The 23,293-nt window shown below is 55.0% G+C and overlaps 1 protein-coding gene across 1 annotated transcript; it reads left to right on the top strand.

Moving 5' to 3' along the window:
• Nucleotides 1–2,932: 2,932 nt before the first annotated feature.
• On the top strand, nucleotides 2,933–22,388 carry LOC144736497 (E3 ubiquitin-protein ligase RING2-like). The gene is made up of 9 exons (XM_078619042.1): nucleotides 2,933–3,204; nucleotides 6,407–6,542; nucleotides 8,557–8,706; nucleotides 9,198–9,358; nucleotides 16,844–17,059; nucleotides 17,408–17,597; nucleotides 17,972–18,093; nucleotides 18,617–18,794; nucleotides 19,647–22,388. Exons 3-9 carry the CDS (start codon nucleotides 8,599–8,601, stop codon nucleotides 19,746–19,748), a joined length of 1,077 nt encoding a protein of 358 aa, XP_078475168.1. The 5' UTR covers nucleotides 2,933–3,204; nucleotides 6,407–6,542; nucleotides 8,557–8,598; the 3' UTR covers nucleotides 19,749–22,388.
• The last annotated feature ends 905 nt before the right edge of the window (nucleotides 22,389–23,293 follow it).

Below are 23,293 nucleotides of genomic sequence, written 5' to 3'. Positions count from 1 at the left end.
CAGCATCATCAGCCAGGGTCTCTCTACTGCTGCATGAGTCTCACTCCCCCCACCTCTAATTCACCATCAGCGTCATCAGCCAGGGCCTCTCTACTGCTGCATGAGTCTCACTCCCCCCACCTCTAATTCACCATCAGTGTCATCAGCCCGGGCCCCTCCACTGCTGGTGAATGTCTCACTCCCCCACCTCTAATTCACCATCAGCGTCATCAGCCAGGGCCTCTCTACTGCTGCATGAGTCTCACTCCCCCCACCTCTAATTCACCATCAGTGTCATCAGCCAGGGCCTCTCTACTGCTGCATGAGTCTCACTCCCCCACCTCTAATTCAACATCAGCGTCATCAGCCCGGGCCCCTCCACTGCTGGTGAATGTCTCACTCCCCCACCTCTAATTCACCATCAGCATCATCAGCCAGGGCCTCTCTACTGCTGCATGAGTCTCACTCCCCCCACCTCTAATTCACCATCAGTGTCATCAGCCAGGGTCTCTCCACTGCTGGTGAATGTCTCACTCCCCCACCTCTAATTCACCATCAGCGTCATCAGCCAGGGTCTCTCTACTGCTGCATGAGTCTCACTCCCCCCACCTCTAATTCACCATCAGCGTCATCAGCCAGGGCCTCTCTACTGCTGCATGAGTCTCACTCCCCCCACCTCTAATTCACCATCAGTGTCATCAGCCCGGGCCCCTCCACTGCTGGTGAATGTCTCACTCCCCCACCTCTAATTCACCATCAGCGTCATCAGCCAGGGCCTCTCTACTGCTGCATGAGTCTCACTCCCCCCACCTCTAATTCACCATCAGTGTCATCAGCCAGGGCCTCTCTACTGCTGCATGAGTCTCACTCCCCCACCTCTAATTCACCATCAGCGTCATCAGCCCGGGCCCCTCCACTGCTGGTGAATGTCTCACTCCCCCACCTCTAATTCACCATCAGCATCATCAGCCAGGGCCTCTCTACTGCTGCATGAGTCTCACTCCCCCCACCTCTAATTCACCATCAGTGTCATCAGCCAGGGTCTCTCCACTGCTGGTGAATGTCTCACTCCCCCACCTCTAATTCACCATCAGCGTCATCAGCCAGGGTCTCTCTACTGCTGCATGAGTCTCACTCCCCCCACATCTAATTCACCATCAGCGTCATCAGCCAGGGCCTCTCTACTGCTGCATGAGTCTCACTCCCCCACCTCTAATTCACCATCAGCGTCATCAGCCAGGGCCTCTCTACTGCTGCATGAGTCTCACTCCCCCCACCTCTAATTCACCATCAGCGTCATCAGCCAGGGCCTCTCCACTGCTGGATGTCACGCAAACAGGGCCTCAAGCTCGTCATGATCGAGTGACGTCATTCGCAAGAGTTCTGCAGCAGCGGCAATCATCGCCCCCTACCGCGATAAAATAAAGCTGCTGCCAGCAAGCGAGCCTGCCACACTTGCATCATTAATGTTTCTGATGAGCCACCTTTTAATTGGCGCGTCAATAGCCAATTTAGTAATGTTCCAAATAAAATGTGTTTGTTTTACTATATGACGTCATCGTAGCGCCGAATCAGCTCGTTACGAGCGCCCCCCCCCCATCACGTTGGGTGATGACGTCACCCCAGGTAAAAAAATGTGTGGCGTCATCTCGTTACGAGCGCATCTCCCCATTGGCGTTGGGTGATTTCGTCATCGCCTGGTGAGAAAAATTGTTCGCGTGACGTCATACCGTTTCGAACGCCTCCCCACATTCACTCTGGGTGATGACATCATCGCTTGGTGAAAAAAAAATGAAAATTGGTTTTTTACCCTTTTATCTGACAACAAAACTGACACCTTTTTTACACCACAATACCCGCAGTCGGAATGCAAACAAAAAAAACACAACTCTGATAATGTCCTTGAAATTGATTGGTCCACACCCGAGACAGCTTTCTTTAGAGCCTCGTCTCACGTGGTGTTGGACCAGATGACGCCAAAAGGCGCACTAACATGACTCTTTGTAAAAAAGGTGTCAGTTTTGTTGCCAGATAAAAGGGTAAAAAAGCCAATTATATTTTGCTACTGGCAAATGAGGTTCCAATGGTGAAAAAAAAATTATTCGCGAAACGTCACCCGCGCTTGTCGATGACGTCACGAACCAAGGCATTACCCCTCCCCACCACCATCGTCGAAGCGAGGGGGGCGAGGGGGGGCTAGGGGATGGTGTGCGGGGGGTAGGAGCGGTGGGGGCTAGGGAGTGGGGGGGGCGAGGGGGGCTAGGGGCGCGAGGGGGGCTAGGGGGTGGGAGCGGTGGGGGCTAGGGGGGTGGGGGGCCGTGGGGGTTAGGGGGTGGGGGGCGAGGGGGGCTAGAGGGTGGGAGCGGTGGGGGCTATGGAGTGGGGGGGCGAGGGGGGGCTAGAGGGTGGGGGGCGAGGGGGGGGTGGGGCCCGTGGGGGTTAGGGGGTGGGGGCGAGGGGGGCTAGGGGGGTGGGGGGCCGTGGGTGCTAGGGGGTGGGGGGCGAGGGGGGCTAGAGGGTAGGGGGCGAGGGGGTGGGGGGCTAGGGGGGTGGGGGGCGAGGGGGGGCTAGGGGGTGGGAGCGGTGGGGGCTAGGGGGTGGGGGCCGTGGGTGCTAGGGGGTGGGGGGGCGAGGGGGGCTAGAGGGTAGGGGGCGAGGGGGGTGGGGGGCGAGGGGGGGCTAGGGGGGTGGGGGCCGTGGGTGCTAGGGGGTGGGGGGCGAGGGGGGCCATGGGATGCGGGGCGGGTAAGGGAGCTCTGCGACTGAGTCCGCGGGACAGCCACGTGACGGGATCGGACCAATGGCGATCGTCGTGACATGGTGGGGGTGGGGGGGATGGGGTGCAAGGGGGTGGGGGGATGGGGGTGCAAGGGGGTGGGGGGATGGGGTGCAAGGGGGAGGTGGGGGGGCGAGGGGGACCACGTGACGGGATCGGGCCAATGGCGATCGTCGTGACATGGTGGGGGTGGGGGGAGTCGCCATTGGCCCCGTGTGGCCGTGCGAGCGACTGAGGCGGACTGAGGAGGCCCCGCATCGCCCTCTCTCCAGCGCTCTCCCAGCGCTCTCTCTCAGCTCTCTCTCCATTGCCCTCCGTCGCCCTCTCTCTTAGCTCTCTCCCCAGCTCTCTCCCGTCGCTCTCTCTCCCAGTCCTCTCTCTCTCCCACAGCGCTCTGCCTCAGCCCTTTCTCCCAGCGCTCTCTCCATCGCCCTCCGTCGTGTCTCGAGGTAAAACAACAACAACACTCCACACACTCGCCCGACGTCTCCCCGCTGAGGGGCGCCGCACGCTTCGTCGTCGTCGTCGTGTGGGTCGCCGTGGCGCTCCACACGACGCCGACTCGTCGTGTCGCGTTCGCCCGATTAGAACACGACGACAACAACAACTAGGGCGATGGACGACGTTCCGGGGCGATGGGCCACATTCTTCTTCGTCAGGCTACGCGGGCAAGCCAGGCCAGTGAACACCGCGCGCCGTACGTCGTAGTGTGTGTGTGTTAGTGTGTGTGTAATAGTGTGTGTTTGTGTGTGTGTAATAGTGTGTGTGTAATAGTGTGTGTTTGAGTGTGTGTGTTTGAGTGTGTGTGTTTGAGTGTGTGTGTTTGTGTGTGTGTGTTAGTGTGTGTGTAATAGTGTGTGTTTGAGTGTGTGTTTGTGTGTGTGTCTTATTGTTTGTTAGTGTGTGTGTCTTAGTGTGTGTTTGAGTGTGTGTTTAAGTGTGAGTGTTAGTGCGTGTGTTTGTGTGTTAGTGTGTGTTTAAGTGTGAGTGTTTAAGTGTGAGTGTTTGAGTGTTAGTGTATGTGTGTGTTGGTGTGTGTGTTAGTGTGTGTGTGTTGGTGTGTGTGTGTAGGGAGTAGTGGTGTAGCGGTTAGCGCTACGCTGCGCTACGAACCTGGCCACCCGAGTTAAATTCCCGCTCACGGCCAACACCATCAGTGGCGATTATTTGAACCGGTCCTGCTGGGCCTCCCCTAGGTCGACTCAGCCTGAAATGATTACCCGGTGTGATGTGTAAACATCGCCACTAGGGAGACAAAGGCGGTCGGGCGTGGTGTTGGCCACCCACCCCCTCGTGTGCCGTCCTTCATAGGTGCTCGCTAACAGCATTTGCCCCTACAGTCTGTTAAGGCTACACGGGGGATCTTTGTCTAACGCGCGCAGCTCCCCCTCGTTCGCACCACCACCACCATCGTCAGCAATGGGTCTGTCCGCCCCTCACCCCCCATCAAATCCTTCTCAGCCATTGTCCGTCCGTCGTTCCGTGCCACGATACCAGCGAGAGCCGTCGGCGCCAGGAGCCGATTTCATCGCTCCGTCTCCTGCGGGCGCCGTACGTGGGGGGGGGGGGGCTCGGGTCGACGGCATTCCCATCGGGAATGCCACCGTCGGGAATTCCCGTCTGGAATGCCTTCACTTTACCAAACAATCGGTGTCGATGTTGTTGTTGTTGATGCATTACAGAGGCGGTTTCTTTTCGGGGTTAGATCGCCTCAATATATACAGTGAGGGAAAAAAGTATTTGATCCCCTGCTGATTTTGTACGTTTGCCCACTGACAAAGAAATGATCAGTCTATAATTTTAATGGTAGGTTTATTTGAACAGTGAGAGACAGAATAACAACAACAAAATCCATAAAAATGCATGTTAAAAATGTTATAAATTGATTTGCATTTTAATGAGGGAAATAAGTATTTGACCCCCCTGTTTACATGACTTAGTACAGTACTTGATGGCATATCCCGTATTGGCAATCACAGAGGTCAGACGTTTCTTGTAGTTGGCCACCAGGTTTGCACACATCTCAGGAGGGATTTTGTCCCACTCCTCTTTGCAGATCTTCTCCAATTCATTAAGGTTTCGAGGCTGACGTTTGGCAACTCGAACCTTCAGCTCCCTCCACAGATTTTCTATGGGATTAAGGTCTGGAGACTGGCTAGGCCACTCCAGGACCTTAATGTGCTTCTTCTTGAGCCACTCCTTTGTTGCCTTGGCCGTGTGTTTTGGGTCATTCTCATGCTGGAATACCCATCCACGACCCATTTTCAATGCCCTGGTTGAGGGAAGGAGGTTCTCACCCATGATTTGACGGTACATGGCCCCGTCCATCGTCCCTTTGATGCGGTGAAGTTGTCTTGTCCCCTTAGCAGAAAAAACACCTCCAAAGCATAATGTTTCCACCTCCATGTTTGACGGTGGGGATGGTGTTCTTGGGGTCATAGGCAGCATTCCTCCTCCAAACACGCCGAGTTGATGCCAAAGAGCTCCATTTTGGTCTCATCTGACCACAACACTTTCACCCAGTTGTCCTCTGAATCATTCAGATGTTCATTGGCAAACTTCAGACGGGCATGTATATGTGCTTTCTTGAGCAGGGGGACCTTGCAGGCGCTGCAGGATTTCAGTCCTTCACGGTGTAGTGTGTTACCAACTGTTTTCTTGGTGACTATGGTCCCAGCTGCCTTGAGATCATTGACAAGATCCTCTGGGCTGATTCCTCACCGTTCTCATGATCATTGCAACTCCACGAGGTGAGATCTTGCATGGATCCCCAGGCCGAGGGAAGTTGATAGTTCTTTGATGTTTTTTTCCATTTGCGAATAATCGCACCAACTGTTGTCCCCTTCTCACCAAGCTGCTTGGTGATGGTCTTGTAGCCCATTCCAGCCTTGTAGGTCTACAATCTTGTCCCTGACATCCTTGGAGAGCTCTTTGGTCTTGGCCATGGTGGAGAGTTTGGAATCTGATTGATTGATTGCTTCTGTGAACAGGTGTCTTTTATACAGGTAACAAGCTGAGATTAGGAGCACTCCCTTTAAGAGTGTGCTCCTAATCTCAGCTCGTTACCTGTATAAAAGACACCTGGGAGCCAGACATCTTTCTGATTGAGAGGGGGTCAAATACTTATTTCCCTCATTAAAATGCAAATCAATTATAACATTTTTGATATGCGTTTTTCTGGATTTTGTTGTTATTCTGTCTCTCACTGTTCAAATAAACCTACCATTACAATTATAGACTGATCATTTTTTTGTCAGTGGGCAAACGTACAAAATCAGCAGGGGATCAAATACTTTTTTTCCTCACTGTATATGTTGTGTCGTTAAACCCCCCACCACCCGACACGGCCAGTTAGTAAGGTTTGTCACATAAACAGAACGTGGCCAATTCGTTACTAGTAACCCCAAAAAAGCCCTTGATTATTGATGATGTTAATGATGTTGTTAATGTTGATGCTGCTGAGTCCCGCCTGCGTCCTCTAGTTCCCGCGTGTTGCGTTGCCGTTCCTCGTGTTGTCTCTCGGCGTAATATCCCTCGCGTCCACCGTGCTCTCTCCGATTCCCCAAATTATCTCCACCCCCCCCCAAACACTTCCTTTGAGCACTTTCCAACCTCTTGTGTCCATCCACCGTCATGTTTTTTTATCGTCAGGCCACGCTCACTGCTGGATTAGGACCTCTCCTCCTTACCCACGCCGTGCGGACCTGCGCGTGGGGAATTTCCTTTTCATAGCCCTCAACCACGGCGGCGCGTCAGGGGACAAGCCGTAGTTCGCGGGAGCATAGAGGTACAGTACAACATTGGAATTTGCCGTGCCGTTCGCCAATCACGTAGCCACCCCACGCAGCAGCCGATAGCGCCCGCAGGCAATCGGCCAGGCCCAGAGCTGCTTGGCTTCCCCGAGGTCTGACGAGGTGGTGGCCTCGCAAATTCCGTGTGGATTTGTCGTGGCCCTGCAGTGCACGGCCCTCCTGAGAAGAGGACAAAATGGGGCTCTGGTGCAGCACTGCCTCTCCTGCCCGACACGTGGACACTTCGAAGCACCTTGATTATAATTAACAAACAACAACAACAACCTCCACCACATTCGTCTGAAAACGCAATGGCCTTCGGTAAAAACTAAAAGGCGACGTTTCGGGCAATGAGCCCTCCATAGGACGTAAATAATGTGGTTTTAATAGTGTGGTCTAAAGAAGGACCATCATCTGAATTGTCGCCTTTGTATATGTTATTTTCTTTAAGTGCCACACACGGCGTTATTGACATATGTGCTGAGTGTGTGTTATTGGTGCTTGTGCACCACTGCCAACCCAGCATCACCGATGGATTTAATTTGAATTCGTTTTTGGTGGCTGGATTGTTGCAACGCGTCGGGGGAGGGGGCCTGTGGTGGATGACTTAGCGAGGCCTACATCCAGCAGTGGATGGATCGTGACCCATAAAACACTTTCTGACTGAACATCATTATCTGGCTTTGTGGCTCTGGTTCCAGCTCTTCATCCCTCTGATTAATACAACACACATGACACAATATACACTCAAATATGCATGTTATACAGCATCTAATGCTCCAGACACTACAGAAGCAGTTGGTGCATTTATTTTAGAGGGAGGCCGTCATAGGTAGAGACTCCAAAGGGAGAAGATCTTGAGCCTGGACTTGGGCAGGGAGTCGATATCACGGATGCATTCCACTGTACGTTGAGCAACTGCACAGCAATATAATAAGGTACTGCATATTTTCAGATCAACGTAATGCGCATACATTAATGTATGTTTATTAACTGTGAATAACCCAACCATAATCGGTACTGCACATTCTCAGATGAACATGATCCATTGTAATTGATATGACCACATTAACCCCCCCTGTGAGGCTCACATTGATGACCTCACCTTTATGTAATCACCAGCAAAAACAACATTCTCGAGTTGTAAATGTTGTGGGTTCACTCAAATACACTGCTGTGCTGAAGTAGTAACTTCAGATTGTCAACGTTGTGGAGTTGCACTCCCAACACACCGGTGTGTTGCTGTTCTAGTAACGAATTGATGTTTTGTTTACACGACAAACCTTACTACTAATTGGCTGTGTTGGGTGGTGGTGGGTTTAACGACACACATTTAGATTTACACGCTCCAACTGAACAAACACCTTTATTATGGACTTGCCATTGCGAGAAGGCACCAAGAGCTGTAGATGAATGACAACTTCAAGTTTTTCGCACACTCATTGGCAGCCTTCAAGTTGATTTTGCTTCACCAGGGGAGAACTCAAGGAACCAGGATAGGCTCGAGTGTGGCCCAGGTTCACGAAGAATTGCCAAGGAAATAATGCAGCAACAAAATTGTGCAACTAAAAATCGAGGAAAAAAGCAACCACAGTGGGATGAGAGAGGTTAGGGGTGAGAATGTGGAGGATCTTGTAGCTGATGAGTGATTTGGACACTGCATTGTACTTGTGCTGTTCTCCACGCAGTTTTGCGTGGAGCGGTAGTGTAGTGGTTAGTACGCGGCACTTCGAGCCCAGTGACCCAAATTCTGTTCCCGCTCATGTCCATTGTCGGTGACTATTATCTGAACCGGTCCTGGGCCTCCCCGAGGTTCATTCGGCTGCAAACGAGTACCTGGTGCGATGTGTAAACATCGCCGCGAGAGAGACAAAGATGGCCACGCGTGGTGCTGGCCACCTACCCCCACTTATGCCTTGCCGGCCTTCATAGGTGCTCGCTAACAGCACTTTCCCCAACCTTTTGCTGAGGCTATACGGGGGGGTCTTTGTTTTGTGTGGCTGTGCGCAGAGTTCCTGGGTGTCCTGGCGTGACCTCCCCCCGCCGTCATCTATGGTGTTGATGCCGGCAGCGATGGCTCAGGCAGCTCAAGGCAACGGCATCGTCCCGTCCAACAAGACCTGGGAGCTCAGCCTCTACGAGCTGCACCGCACGCCCCAGGTGCCCGCTCGCTCGGTCGCTCGTTCGCTCGCTCATTCACTCGCTCGCTCAGTCGCTCGTTTACTCGCTCGCTCGGTCACTCGTTCACTCGCTCGCTCAGTTGCTCGCTCGCTCGTTCACTCAGTCGCTCGTTCACTCACTCGCTCGTTCACTCACTCGCTCGTTCACTCACTCGCTTACTTGCCGACTCGCCAATTAATTAACTCGCTCGGTTACGGAATTGCTCACTAGTTCATTCGCTCGCTTTACTCACCCACTTGCTCAGCCATTCACTCTTTCATTAATTCATCGGTCCATGCACTCCCTGAGTCTCAACACCCTGAGCCTCTATGTGCACGCGTATGTTTGTGTGCATGGGTGGTAGTGTAGTGGTTATCTCACTCTGCGACAAACCGGCTTTAATAGGTTCTCGCTGACACCACTTGCCCCACCAGTCTGTTAAAGGCCGCACGGTGAGTGGGGGGGAAATCTTTGCCTTTGCGCGTGTGCAGGAGGCGCTGACGGATGGCACGGAGATCGCCGTGTCTCCGCGCAGCCTGCACAGCGAGCTCATGTGCCCCATCTGCCTGGACATGCTGAAGAACACGATGACGACCAAGGAGTGCCTGCACCGCTTCTGCTCCGAGTGCATTATCACAGCCCTGCGCAGCGGGTAACCACTCTCGCTCACTCACACTCGCTCACACTCGCTCACTCACACTCGCTCACACTCGCTCGCTCACACTCGCTCATACTCGCTCGCTCACACTCGCTCACACTCGCTCGCTCACACTCGCTCACACTCGCTCATACTCGCTCACACTTGCTCACTCGCTCACTCACACTCGCTCGCTCACTCACACTCGATCGCTCACTCACACTCACTCACACTCACTCGCTCACTCACACTCACTCGCACTCACCAGTACCCGCTAATTGCCACTAAGTGACGGTCCAGGTACACTTTGAGACCACTTGAGGTTTTGAAGGCTCGCTGACAGGAGGTCACGGGTCTAACCCAGCAGGTGTCATGGGTTGGCTGATTGAGATGACTGGCTGATGCACCACAAGCTGTCCCCCCTCCTGTGCCAGCTTGCTGCATTTTAGCCACCCGGCGCTCCGCTCTTTGTTGTGAGCGTTGCTCCTCTGCCCTCAGTTGTTGTTCGAGGGCGACTGCCTCCAACTGCCGAGTAGCGTCCTTGACCAGCCTCCTCCACAGAGGCCGATCTTGACACCGCTGGTACTAGTCTTGGGCAAGTCCACTCAGCTCCACGTCCTCCTGTACTGCATCAGTCCATCTCTTCTCCAGCCCGTGTCATGTCCGTTTAGCCCTCTCTATGCATCCAAACAGGAGCTGCTTGGGCATGCGGTGGCTGGGCATGCAGGCTCCAAGGCCCAGCCACAACGCAGCCTTGCCTGCTGGAGAAGCTCACTGATGGGAATGTGTCCAGATCTTTCAAGGATTTATGAGCTCCTCACACAATCCAGCTTGGTTAAATCCAGGATGGATCGTAGGCAGGCCAGCCTGAATGTTTCTCAAGATGTTCTATTAGAGGGGTCCACGTTTGACAAGCATAGAGAAAGGAGGGCATGACTGGTCGAGACGACCCGAAGCTTCGTGTGGAGCGACAGACCAGGTAGCTTCCACACAGCATTATGCAGCCAATGAAAAGATAATGCCGCCCGACTGATTGGGAGTGAGACCTCTGCTGTCAAACCGGAGCTGGTCATAAGGAAACTGCCCAGGTATGGCAAACTCTCCACTCTCTCCACAACTGCTCCATCACTAGTGGGGAGCTGAGGGGGTGGAGTGTTTGATGGCACAAAATACCCAGTCAGGTGCTTCGTTTTGGTGGGGCTGATGGTAAGACCTCACCTCTTAGTCGCACGCTCCAGGTTCAGCAGCAATGCCTCCAACTCCTCCACTGTGTGAGCAGAAATTGCCAGATCATCAGCATATATAACATGGTTGACCAATAGGGAGCCATCCCTCGACCACACCCAGGCATCGATCAGCCTTCCATTGTATCTCTACCAGATGGAAATTCCTCCAGTACAGCCATGGAAAGCTTCTCGAACTACATGGTCAAAGATCATGTTAAATAATGTGGGAGCCAGAGGACATCCCTGTCACACCCCAAGGTGAACAGGGAATAGCTCTGACTCCTTGCCACGTAGCTTAACCCGGGCCTGCCCACCATCGCGAAGGGCCTTAATGATTGTGAGCAGAGGGTTAGGCACCCCGAAAGCACGAATAACAGCCCAGAGCCCTGGCCTGTTGATGGTATCATAGGCCTTGACCAGGTCAATAAAGCAGAGATGTAGATATTGTTGGAATTCCCTACAACTCTACTGTAGCAGACGGACAGAGAATATGGCATTCGTGCTGGACAGCCCTGGCCTGAAACCACATTGTGGCTCTGCAAGTCTCTTTTCAGCGTGCCTGGCAAGGTGATGTTGTATAATCCTTGTCGGGACCTTTCCTGGCATATCGAGAAGACAGATGCCACTGTAGTTGTTACAATGTGTGCGGACCCCCCCTGGTGGTCCCCCCTCTTAACGAGGTGAACAGGGAATGGCTCTGACTCATCTTAAAGAGGGGGGACCCTACCAGGGACATCCTTCCAATCCTGCGGAAGCCATCCTGTGGTCCAGACAATTGTGATGATGCCATTTAGGACAGGCTGCACACAGATGCCACCCTCCCTCAGCATTTTGCTTTGGAGATCGTCTCTGCCCGGCGCTTTTCCTGGTCTCAGACTCAAGATCGCCCCTCGCAATTCCTCCACAGATGGAACCTCAACAAACCACTCAGAAGGGGTGGCTGCTTCTGCCAGTATTTGAGGCACTGCAGCCCTAGCAGGGTCGTCCCCCACCTTGCCCCATCATGTCGTCTGGTCTCTAGCACGAGTTTAGTTCGGTGCGGTGCCTTGGTAAACAAAGCTTCCAGGAGGAGGGGTTACTAGCCCCTCGCACGCACCACTAGCTACTTGCACACCCCTCACACCACCACGGCCCATACACACACAGCCTGCACCACTTACACACTCAGTCTGCACCAAAGACGAAGATCCCCGTATAGCCTTAACAGAATGTTGGGGCAAGTGCTGTTAGCGAGCACCTATAAGGGCTGACACGGCACACGAGGGGGTGGGTGGCCAGCACCATGCCGGCCGCCTTTGTCTCCCCAGTGGCGATGTTTTCTACACACCGCACCAGGTACTCATTTGAGGCGGAGTCGACCTCGGGGAGGCCCAGGACCAGTTCAGATAATCGTCACTGGTGTTGGCCGTGAGCGGGAATCGAACTTGGATCGCCGGGTTCGTGGCGAAGCGTAGCGCTAACCGCTACACACACACACATGGCTGGCTCCACACGCACACCACCTGCGCCGCACTGTACACACTAGTGCACTACACGCTACGCTATACAAGTCACAGACTACACCACACTCTACAGTACACACGCTACAGTACACCACACTCTACAGTACACCACACTCTACAGTACACACGCGACAGTACACACGCTACAGTACACCACACTCTACAGTATACACTCTACAGTACACACGCTACAGTGCACCGCACTCTACAGTACACCCCGCTGTTGAACACTGTACGGTAATCCAAGCTAGTCTGTATCGCACACTACTGTATACAGTACACCACATTAAAACGATACAATGCACACACAAACAGGCACGAACACATGCACACAGATACACAAACATGCACAGGCACGAAGACAAATAATACACAGACAAATAATACAGATAACTGTACGGAGGCACGCCTTGGCTCACACGCACGCGGACGAAAGAAAATGCACGCCAAGAACAAACCACAGAGCAAAACGTGAAACAAAGAGAAGAGTTGAATAATAATTAACGCTATATTAATGGGCATTAATAAAACCTCTAGAAACATATACCCACAGATAAAGATCCCCCTGTAGAGCCCACAAGAGACTGATCACCTACCTTCACACACACACTCGCTCACTTACACACACACAAAGATCCCCCGTATAGCCTTAACAGACTGTAGGGGCTAGTGCTGTTAGCGAGCACCTATGAAAGCCGGAACGGCACACGAGGGGATGGGTGGACAGCACCACGCCCGACCGCCTTTGTCTCCCTAGTGGCAATGTTTACACACCGTACCAGGTACTCATTTGAGGCTGAGTCGACCTAGGGGAGGCCCGGGACCGGTTTAGATAATCGTCACTGGTGTTAGCCGTGAGCGGGAATCGAACCCGGGTCGCCAGGTTCATAGCGCAGCGCGCTAACCGCTACGCTATCGCTTTCACACACACACTTTCACACACTCACTTTCACACGCACTCACCACCACCACACGCAGCACCACCACCACACACATACACACACAGCACCACCACCACCATCACACACAGCACCACCACCATCACACACAGCACCACCATCACACAGAGCACCACCATCACACAGAGCACCACCACACACACAGCACACACACAGCACCACCACCACACACACAGCATCACTACACACACACAGCACCACCACCACCACACACAGCACCACCACCACACACAGCACCACACACAGCACCACCACCACCACACACAGCACCACCACCACACACAGCACCACACACAGCACCACCACCACCACACACACAGCACCACCACCACCACACACAGCACCACCACCACCACCACACACAGCACCACCACCACCATCACACACACACCACCACCACACACAGCACCACCACCACCATACACCCACCACCATCACCATACACCCACCACCATCACACACACACCACCACCACACACAGCACCACCACCACACACAGCACCACACACAGCACCACCACACACACACAGCACCACCACCACCACACACAGCACCACCACCACACACAGCACCACACACAGCACCACCACCACCACACACAGCACCACCACCACACACAGCACCACACACAGCATCACCACCACCACACACACAGCACCACCACCACCACACACAGCACCACCACCACCACACACAGCACCACCACCACCACCACCACACACAGCACCACCACCACCATCACACACACACCACCACCACACACAGCACCACCACCACCATACACCCACCACCATCACACACACACCACCACCACACACAGCACCACCACCACCATACACCCACCACCATCACACACACACCACCACCACACACAGCACCACCATCACACACACACCACCACCATCACACACAGCACCACCATCACCATCACACACAGCACCACCACCACACACACAGCACCACCACCACACACACAGCACCACCACCACACACACAGCACCACCACCACACACACAGCACCACCATCACACACACCACCACTCAAACCACCACTCACAACTCACTCGCACAACAACAACAGCAGCAGCCATTTGCCACTATGCGGTGGTGACTGCACCACATTGCTTGAGCCAGGCTATGTGCACCTTGAGGCCACGTGATGTGACGAAGGCTCACTGACAGGCAGTCACGTGACAGCTAGTGCACACGTGGGCCCACGTACGCAAAGGGGTACCCGTGTGTTAAAGGGCACAATTGCATGCTAACACAAATATACACTCGCACATGGACAAAGGTCGCCTGTGGAGCATTAAATAGACTGTTGGGGAAAGTGCCATTAGCGGGCACCTATTAAGTCTGGCACGAATCACGACGAGGATATTACACCCCACTTCCTGCCACTTCTTATCACTCTAACCCAAGGGTCGGGAACCTTTTTGACTGGGAGAGCCATAAAAGCCAAATATTTCTAAATATATTTCATTGAGAGCCATATAGTATTTTTAACGTTTAATAAATTAAATATGTCTTACTTTTAATGCGACTTCTGGTGCTGCATGGTTTTGCTGATGGCCTTGTAGTCTGGTTCATACGTGGTGAGGTTGAGCTTCATGCAGGCGTTGAGGCTTCCATCAGTTAAACGTGAGCGTAGGTTGGTCTTAATGCTCCTCATATGCGAGAATGACTGCTCACATGCATATGTAGAGCCAAACATGGTCAATACGGCAATACTCACACGCTGCATTGTGTGGTATGTCACAGGAAGCTCGTTCCAAGTTTTAAGAATCAGCTGGTCTTCAGGTTGAAGATTTTTCTTTTCTGTCCACTTGTGTTCCCTCGCCAGCTCTGCTCGCTGTCGCGCAAGATTTTCCAACTCTCGATTAAGTGACTTGAACTTACTCATCCACATGTCTGATGCCTTCAGGTCAGCAACTTCCAGCTCAAAGTCTCCGATAGAGACCCCGGGGATGCATGTCAGGTCGACTTTGTGCACTGCACACTCATGTGGATGAGTGATGAACTTGAAAAGACCAGTGCGCGTACGAAATTCTCCAAAACGTGCTTTGAATGACTGCAGGAGATTGGACGTAAAGCCAGCTAGCTGCTGGAGATCCAGATGTTGAGTGGAGTCACTTGCTAAGCATGCATCTCTAAATTGTCGCAGTCTTTCAAAGTGCAGAAGACGACCTGTTTCAATGTCCCTGAGAAAGACTTCCAGCTTGCTTTCAAATGCAAACACTGCTTGTTGAAGGGATGAGATTGTATTTCCAATACCTTGCATTTTCACATTGAGCTGGTTCAGATGGCCAGTTATGTCCACGAGATAGTGAAACTGCAGGAGCCAGTCAGTGTTGTCTAGTTCAGGATGCTTGACGCCTTTCATTTCAAGAAAAGTCCGGATTTCACTCAGGCAAGCTGCAAAACGGCTGAGCACCTTCCCCCTTGACAACCAACGCACGTTGCCGTGTAAAAGCAGACCGGGATAATGATTCCCAACTTCTTCTAATAGAGCTTTACACTGGCGATCATTTAAAGCTCGGGCAACAATAAAGTTGACCACTCGAATGACCAGCGACATCACCTCACCAAGCTCCTGGCCACACGTCTGAGCGCAAAGCGCCTCCTGGTGCAGGATGCAATGAAAATTTAGGATGGCTCTCTTTTCATGTTCACGGAGAAGCGCTACAAATCCTTTGTCCTTCCCCAACATACAGGGTGCACCATCAGTACAGACAGAAATAAGTTTATCCGTCGGTAGTTTTTTTTCTTTAGCAAACTCCATGAAAGACGTGAATAAATCCTCTCCTCATGTTGTCCCTTTCATTGGCAAAACAGCCAAGCTTTCCTCACGCAGTGTGTCACCTGCAGCATAGCTGGCAATTATACTGAACTGAGATAGATGGCTAATGTCTGTTGACTCATCTAATGCGAGAGAAAAGTATGTCCCGGCGTTTATGTTCTTGATTTGATGCTACGATCGTGAACAGAGGCATTTCTTTTATTCGTTTGATTATCTTGTCTTTATTTGGGAAGTCATCAAACAGTTCATTGGCCACATCAAGCATGCATGTTTTGGCATACTCGCCATCTGTGAATGGCTTTCCATTCCTTACCATTGCCAAAGCACCCGCAAAGCTAGCGGAATTCCCGTCACCTTGCTTGGTCCACACACGTAGTTGCTGCTGACTCGTCTGCACTCTCCCCTGTAGCTCTTCGCATGCCTTTTTCCTGCTGTCCCCCGCTGGATATTTCGATGCAAATGAAGCATGGTGCGTATCGAAGTGCCGCTTTATATTTGACCTTTTTATCGATGCAATTTTATCATTGCATATTAGACATACCGCAGATCCTGCTCTCTCCACAAATGCAAATTCCTCTGTCCACGCAGCCTGGAATGCACGGTAATCATCGCCTTTTTTTCTTTTTCCGTTACAAGGGTTGAAGCGGATAAACTAGTTGGCTATCTGATCAAATGGATTTCTTCACCTTTACAATGACCCGTGACATGCTCGCGAGCCATTGGTTCCCGACCCGACCCACGGGTCACGGGACCCATGACCCGTGAAATTTATCTTCAAAACTAATTTCTGTTTACTTTAAAATGACACAGTGTTATTAAGCAATATCACAAGTATTTTAAAATCAGTTCCAAACTGATTTTTTTTTTATATTATTTTTTTTTCAACTCAAAATTGTCTGGGAGCCATATGCTGTCACCGGAAGAGCCATATATGGCTCGCGAGCCATAGGTTCCCGACCGCTGCTCTAACCGGTGTTCCATTCCTTTATTTACTTAATTCCAATCTCGCGCAGGAACAAGGAATGCCCCACGTGCCGCAAGAAGCTGGTGTCGAAGCGCTCGCTGCGCCCCGACCCCAACTTCGACGCTCTCATCTCCAAGATCTACCCCAGCCGCGAGGAGTACGAGGCCATCCAGGAGCGCGTGCTCAACCGCCTGCAGAAGCACCACAACCAGCAGGCGCTCAGCGTCTCCATCGCCGAGGGGCTCAAGATGCAGGCGCAGAACCGGTACGGACTGCCGCTCGCTCGGCCGCTCTCGCTCTTTCACTCGCTCATTTCACTCGCCTAACTCGCTCGCCTCTCCGCTTGCTTAACCGCTCGACCCGCTAGCAGCGGTGTGGAGACTAGAGTCGCTCGCCCGCTTGTGCGGTCGCTCGCTCGTTTAGTCAATCGCTGGCTTATTGACTCGCCCTCTTGCTCTATGAAGCGCTCCGTTCGCTCTCCCCTGTTGACTCGCCCACTCCCTCACCCACCCACTCGCTCGTTCCCACTCGCTCTCTCGCCCACCCGGTGGGTGGCTGCGACACCGTCTCGTCGGCACCGTCCCCCTTGACTCCCTCCGTCCTCTCCCCGCAGCGCCCAGCGCGTGCGCAAGCAGCAGACGGACCCCGAGAACCCGGCGTGCAGCGGCGGGGAGGAGAACGGTGGCGACAGCTCGCACGCCAGCAACGCCTCCACGCACTCCACGCTGCCCGAGGCCGGGCCCAGCCGCAAGCGGTCGCGCGCCGACTCGGACGCCTCGGGCCCGGAGCTCTCGGACAGCCACGCCCCGTCGCACACCGGCGGCGGCGGCGGCGGCGCGGTTGGAGGTAGGTTGCCGTGATGCGCCGACGAGCTTGACCGGGCGTTTCTGGTCGGCGTTGGCGGGGCTTTTATCGTGCAAGGCTTGCACGAGCCGACTTTTGATGTCGCGGTAACCACCCGACCCTAGGTGGCGGTGGCGGCGGCGGTGGCGGAGGGAGCACGACCGGAGGAGGCGGAGGAGGAGGAGGCGGCGGAGGAGGAGGAGGAGCCGCTGCCCAAGCCCTCGGCGCGTGCGTTGGCCTGGGCCACGGTGGCGGCGGCGGCGTGGGCAGCGGCGTGGGCAGCACGGGCGGGGGGGGCGCGGCCGCGGCGGCGGCGGCGGCGCTGTCGCTGGAGGTGGCGGCGGCGGCGGTGGGGGGCGGCGGGGACCCCTCGGGGGACCCCGGCGCCAGCGAGATCGAGCTGGTGTTCAGGCCTCACCCGACGCTCGTGGAGAACCGGGAGCAGTCGCAGACGCGGTGAGATGGTGTGGAAGTGGTCGCGGGGTGGGTGGTGGGGGAGTGTCTTTGTCCACGCACACACACACGGAATCAGAATGTTTACTTCTACTGGAGGAATCCGATGAGCTTCAAAGCAATTTATAGAGATGTCCAGTAGGGGCATGGGGTAAGAAGGTTACAACAACAAACAACACAAAAACACGATAGTAGTGCAAAGTACACACATGCACACACACAACAACTACTGCCATTCTCCGCTATGTGGCGGTCACATCACCACGGTGGGGGGCAGGTAATACCCAATCCGCACACAGAGGCAAGTGAACCCACTTGCCGCCCTGCCATCCTGCCTCTTGTCAGAAGGCGATCTCGACGGGTGGTGCGGGAGTTGCGGGAGTTTCACAAACGTGTGTGACCCACCAACCCCTCGGCGCGCCGCCAGGGCCCCGGCCAGCCCACGGATCTCCACAGCGGCGCCCTCGGGGGGAATCGCCCAGCTGTCTCTGACTCCACCACTTCGACCCCCCCCCTCCCCCGGCAGGTTCATCAAGACGACGGCCAACGCCACCGTGGACCACCTGTCCAAGTACCTGGCGATGCGGCTGGCGCTGGAGGAGCAGCAGAGGGTGGGGCCGGCGGGCAAGGCGGCCGGCACGGTGGAGGGCGCCAGCGAGAAGCAGTACACCATCTATATCGCCACCACGGGAGGGCAGTTCACTGTGAGGGCCCGCACTGTGTGTGTGAGTTAGAGAGAGTGGGACTGTGTGATTGTGTCAGAGTGGAAGTGAGCCGCCTGAGGCCAGGAACAGCTCTGGGCAGAGTTGTGCATGCGCATGTGGGGAGCGGCGGTGTAGCGGTTAGCGCTACGCTGCTCTAAGAACCCGGCGACCCGAGTTCGATTCCCGCTCACGGCCAACACCGGTGGCGATTATCGGAACCGGTCATGGGCCTCCCCTAGGTCGACTCGGCCTCAAATGAGTACCTGGTGCGGTTTGTAAACATCGCCACTAGGGAGACAAAGGCGGCCGGGCGTGGAGCTGGCCACCCACGTCCTCGTGTGCCATTCTGACCTTTATAGGTGCTCGCTAACAGCACTTGCCCCAACAGTCTGCTAAGGCTATACGGGACATCTTTGTCTTTGGGGAGCAGTAGTGTAGCAGTTAGCACGCTGTGCTACGAACCCAGCCACCTGAGTTTGATTCCTGCTCACGGCCACCAACACCGGTGGCGATTATCTGAACCGGTCCTGGGCCTCCCCGAGGTCGACACAGCCTCAAATGAGTACCTGGTGCGGTGTGTAAACATCGCCACTAGGGAGACAAAGGCGGCCGGGCGCGGTGCTGGCCACCCACCCCCTCGTGTTTCGTGCCGGCCTTCAAAGGTGCTCACTAACAGCACTTGCCCCAACAGCCTGTTAAGGCTACACGGGGGTCTTTCTTGTATAGTTAAGTGTATTTGTATGTGCGTGTGTTTACAGCTGTGCCTGTGCGTACGTGTATGTACGTTTGCCCTGGTGCACGAGCTAACGTCTGCGTGTCTGCGTGTCTGCGTGTCTGCGCGCACGCACACAGACCCTGAACGGCTCCCTGTCTCTGGACAAGGTGAACGAGAAATACTGGAAGGTCAACAAGCCCATGGAGCTCTACTACGCTCCCACCAAGGACCCCAAGTAACAGGACAGGCAACGCATCTCTCGCGCCACAAGCTCACGACCTCCTCGCAACCTTTTCGACAACGACAACGGCAACATTTTATTTCGCCCTGGGACAGCAGAGCACACACACAGGTGGCGGCGGTTGCTTTCCGCGTCACTTCCACGTCGCCGCGTCCCCCGTCGCGCTCGCCGTCGCGCTCGGCAATTTCGTGAGAGGATTGAAAATCTTTCCCGCGGCCTGACGTGCATTGGGGGCTTTGTCGTTCGTCTCGCGCCTCTTCTTTTCTTTCTCTTTCCTTCTCTCCCTACCGGCACTAACCGAGCCGGTGCCCGCCAGGCCGCACCGGCGCTCCCCAGGATGCGCCGGGTTTCTGTTTTTCCACCGCGCCGGTTGCCGAGCCGCGCCGATTGCGTCGCACGCGGGCGAATGAGCCGTGAGCCCCACGCCTGGCCCTGCTGGGCCCCCCCCCCCCCCTGCACCCAGATTCGGATGACGTCTTATGAGGCCGGCGGAGCACGGTTTGGTTCCTGCTCCGTACCGCGAGGGCCCCCACCGAAATGGCTCCGCTCGGGAGTGCCGGTGGGGGGGGGAAGGGGGAGACATTGGGCTTTCACAGTCGTTGCGCCGTCCGTCACGTTGGGAGTTGTCGTTCAGCGTCGGGGAGTCGGGAACTCGTTGGCACGGGGGCCGCTTACCCCGCTGTGGGCTCGCACCAAGTCGGGGCGATCGTCAAATTGGATGCGGCAGTTGCGTTTGATGGATCGAGTCAGATCGGCCTGAATGCTGAAAATGAATTACCGTATTCTCTGGATCACAAAAGACTTCTCGCCTGTACTTCTTAATCTATTTTAATGCGACAGTTGAGGGGTGCGTGTGCGTTGGAGCGGTGGCGCAGTGGTTCGCACACCGTGCTACGAAGCCGGCGACTCGAGTTCGATTCCCGCTCACGGCCAACATCGGTGACGATTATCTGAGCCAACTCTTGGACCTCAGCCAGGGTGACAAGGCCGAAGAAATGACTACCTGGTGTGCTGTGTTAACGTCAGCAACTGGGGGGGGAGGGGGGGAGACAAAGGTGGTCGAGCACGATTCTGTCCACGCCACCCCATTACGCCGTGTCGGCCTTCGTAAGATGCTCTCATAGCACTTGCCCCAAACAGACTCTTGAAGGCTACACGGGGGATCTTTGTCCTCCTGGCCAGAGAGCTGTGTAACTTTCATTGCCACCGGGCACAAGTGTTTGGCGGCGCGTCCCAATTTACCGCAGCGTCTCGTATCAGGAGAATGCGGTAATCGTGGAGACATATTCACCCACTCGGGGTGGGCGGACGGGGGGCTGTGGGGGTGCTCATGTGGACGTTGATGGGCGGGGGGGGGGGGAGCGGTTTTCGAACAAGTACAGTACAACGCCGCCTATCCGACTCGCTAGGGTCGACGTTGAAGACGAGAGGCACGTCACGCCCAGCGAGGCGGTGGAGGTCACCTGGGCTTTCATGCCGAGGGCTTATAAAGCCGAGGGCTTTAAAGCTTTTACTAATTTTTTTTGGTTTAAACGCATCGCCGCGATCGGGACGATGGCGGGTCGGCGAGCGCGCAGAAGACTTGTCGCTGCGAGCGAGCGAGCGACGCCGTCTTGTGAATGACGCCGCACGCCGAGGCGAGAGCAAAAAAAATCGTACGTGTAATCGTTGACGTTTCGGGCAACGGACCTTCTTCATGGCACCGCTGTGCTTGTTGAAGAATGGATTGAGGTTTTTGTCGTTTGTTTGCTGGGGCACCCACAGCCAATGCAGTCTCGCACATTTTGTGAAAATGTCAAATTTGTGAACAATGATATACGCACGCGCGCACACACACGTGTACAAAGACAAAGATCCCCCGTGTTGCGTCCACAGATTAGGAGCAAGTGCTGTTGGCGAGTAGCACCTATGAAGGCCGGTACGGCGCACGAGGGGGTGGGTGGCCAGCATCTACTCCCAGCCGCCTTTGTCTCGCACACCGCACCAGGTACTCGTTTGAGGCTGAGTCGACCTAGGGGAGGTCCAGGACCGGTTCAGATATGCGTCACCGGTGTTGGCCACGAGCGCGAATCGAGCCGCTGGGTTCGTAACGCCGTTCACCGTTGCGCGACCCCCCCCCCCACAACAACAGCTCTACCCAAGGCCAGGTGCATTGAGGCACAGGAGGTGTACATTCAAAAGCGCACGCACACAGCGCGCACGCACACACCCACACGCACCCACACAGCACGCACACAGCACGCACACACGCAGGAAGCACGCACAAAGCACACACGCGCCCACACGCACCCACACGCACCCACACAGCACACGCACACACGCACAAAGCACGCACAAAGCACGCACAAAGCACGCACAAAGCTCACACGCGCTCACACGCACCCACACAGCACACGCACAAAGCACGCACAAAGCACGCACGCACGTCCCCCTCTGCCTTGCGTTGAGAACCGCGGTCGCCCCCACCCTCGTGTCGTCGTCGTTGTCGTCGCGTTGCCCCCCGCGGGTACCCGTACCGCCCGTCGCCGTGCGAGTCGCGAGAGGTAGGTTTAGCACAGATCGCTTGCTTCACGGCCACTTTGTACAATGGTTTGTAGTTTGGTTTAAGACGATTATATATATAAATATTAAAAAGCTGTTTCCTTTCTTTTTTTTTCCTTTTCCCCGCCGCACAACCGAGTCACGCAACGGCGACTCTGCTCTGGTGTTCGGAACCAGCGGCCGCCCTGGTTAATACCGCAGGTTTATTAAACTTACTACTGCTACTACCACGTGCCGTATCCCCGTCACGTCATGTCGCACGAGCGGGCCGTCGTGTGCGACCGCCTTCGGGGGTCTCCAAATTTACCTGAAGTTGGGGAAAATGACGCTGCTAATTACTCGCCCCAATTGGGATTATTGTCGGTAATCATCGCCCAGTACTGGCTGGCAGACCATTGCCCCCGCCCCAGGTCTCTCTTGCAAAAAATGAAATTAGGGGGGCGGGGGGGGGCCCTCCAGACTCATCAGGCGGCGTTTCCCGAGCTGTCCCGACCGACGTCTCGCGCCGTGAACGGTTGAGCCCTGCCCCTGGCTGGCCCTGCTTGGCCCCCACCCCCATTGTGTCTCCTCCTCTGTGTCTCCACGCCCCCGAGAGGTTTGTCACATTATTCGCAGGATCGTCGTAGACACTACATTGTATTTTTAAGTTGAGGCCTGCTAGGCGTGTCGCGGTTTGGTTCCGGCACGGCAAAGAGCCGGCGGGTGGAGGCCGCTCCGCCGGCGTTACCGGGAGGGCCCCGCGCCGGCTCCGGGTGGGTGTGCCGGGCGGCACGGGGACACGAGAGCTGGATCCTTGGGCCCCTTCGTCGTCGGTACTTCAGCGGCGCTGTTCGTTTCCCTTCCCCCCCCACCCTCCCACGTCATTTACCCACGAATTTCCTGCGAGAGGATTGGTCGGAGAGCTGGGATGAAGCGCGGGTCCAGGCAGCCCTACACCCCGCAACACCGAGTAGACCCCCCCCCCCCCCTGTTACGAGACGCACCATCATCAGCATCACGCCT

This window comes from Lampetra planeri, chromosome 61 (assembly GCF_965212315.1).
Source record: "Lampetra planeri chromosome 61, kcLamPlan1.2.h2, whole genome shotgun sequence".
Taxonomy (NCBI): domain Eukaryota; kingdom Metazoa; phylum Chordata; class Hyperoartia; order Petromyzontiformes; family Petromyzontidae; genus Lampetra; species Lampetra planeri.
Note: the sequence above shows the minus strand (reverse complement) of the source record. Positions and strands in the feature narration are given on the sequence as shown.

Excerpts from the sequence above, each read along its gene's own strand:
- LOC144736497 (XM_078619042.1), top strand. The coding sequence starts at position 8,599 with ATGGTGTTGATGCCGGCAGCGATGGCTCAGGCAGCTCAAGGCAACGGC. Across the intron at positions 8,707-9,197 it reads AGCTGCACCGCACGCCCCAG|GAGGCGCTGACGGATGGCAC; the intron begins GTGCCCGCTCGC and ends GCGCGTGTGCAG. Across the intron at positions 9,359-16,843 it reads ATCACAGCCCTGCGCAGCGG|GAACAAGGAATGCCCCACGT; the intron begins GTAACCACTCTC and ends AATCTCGCGCAG.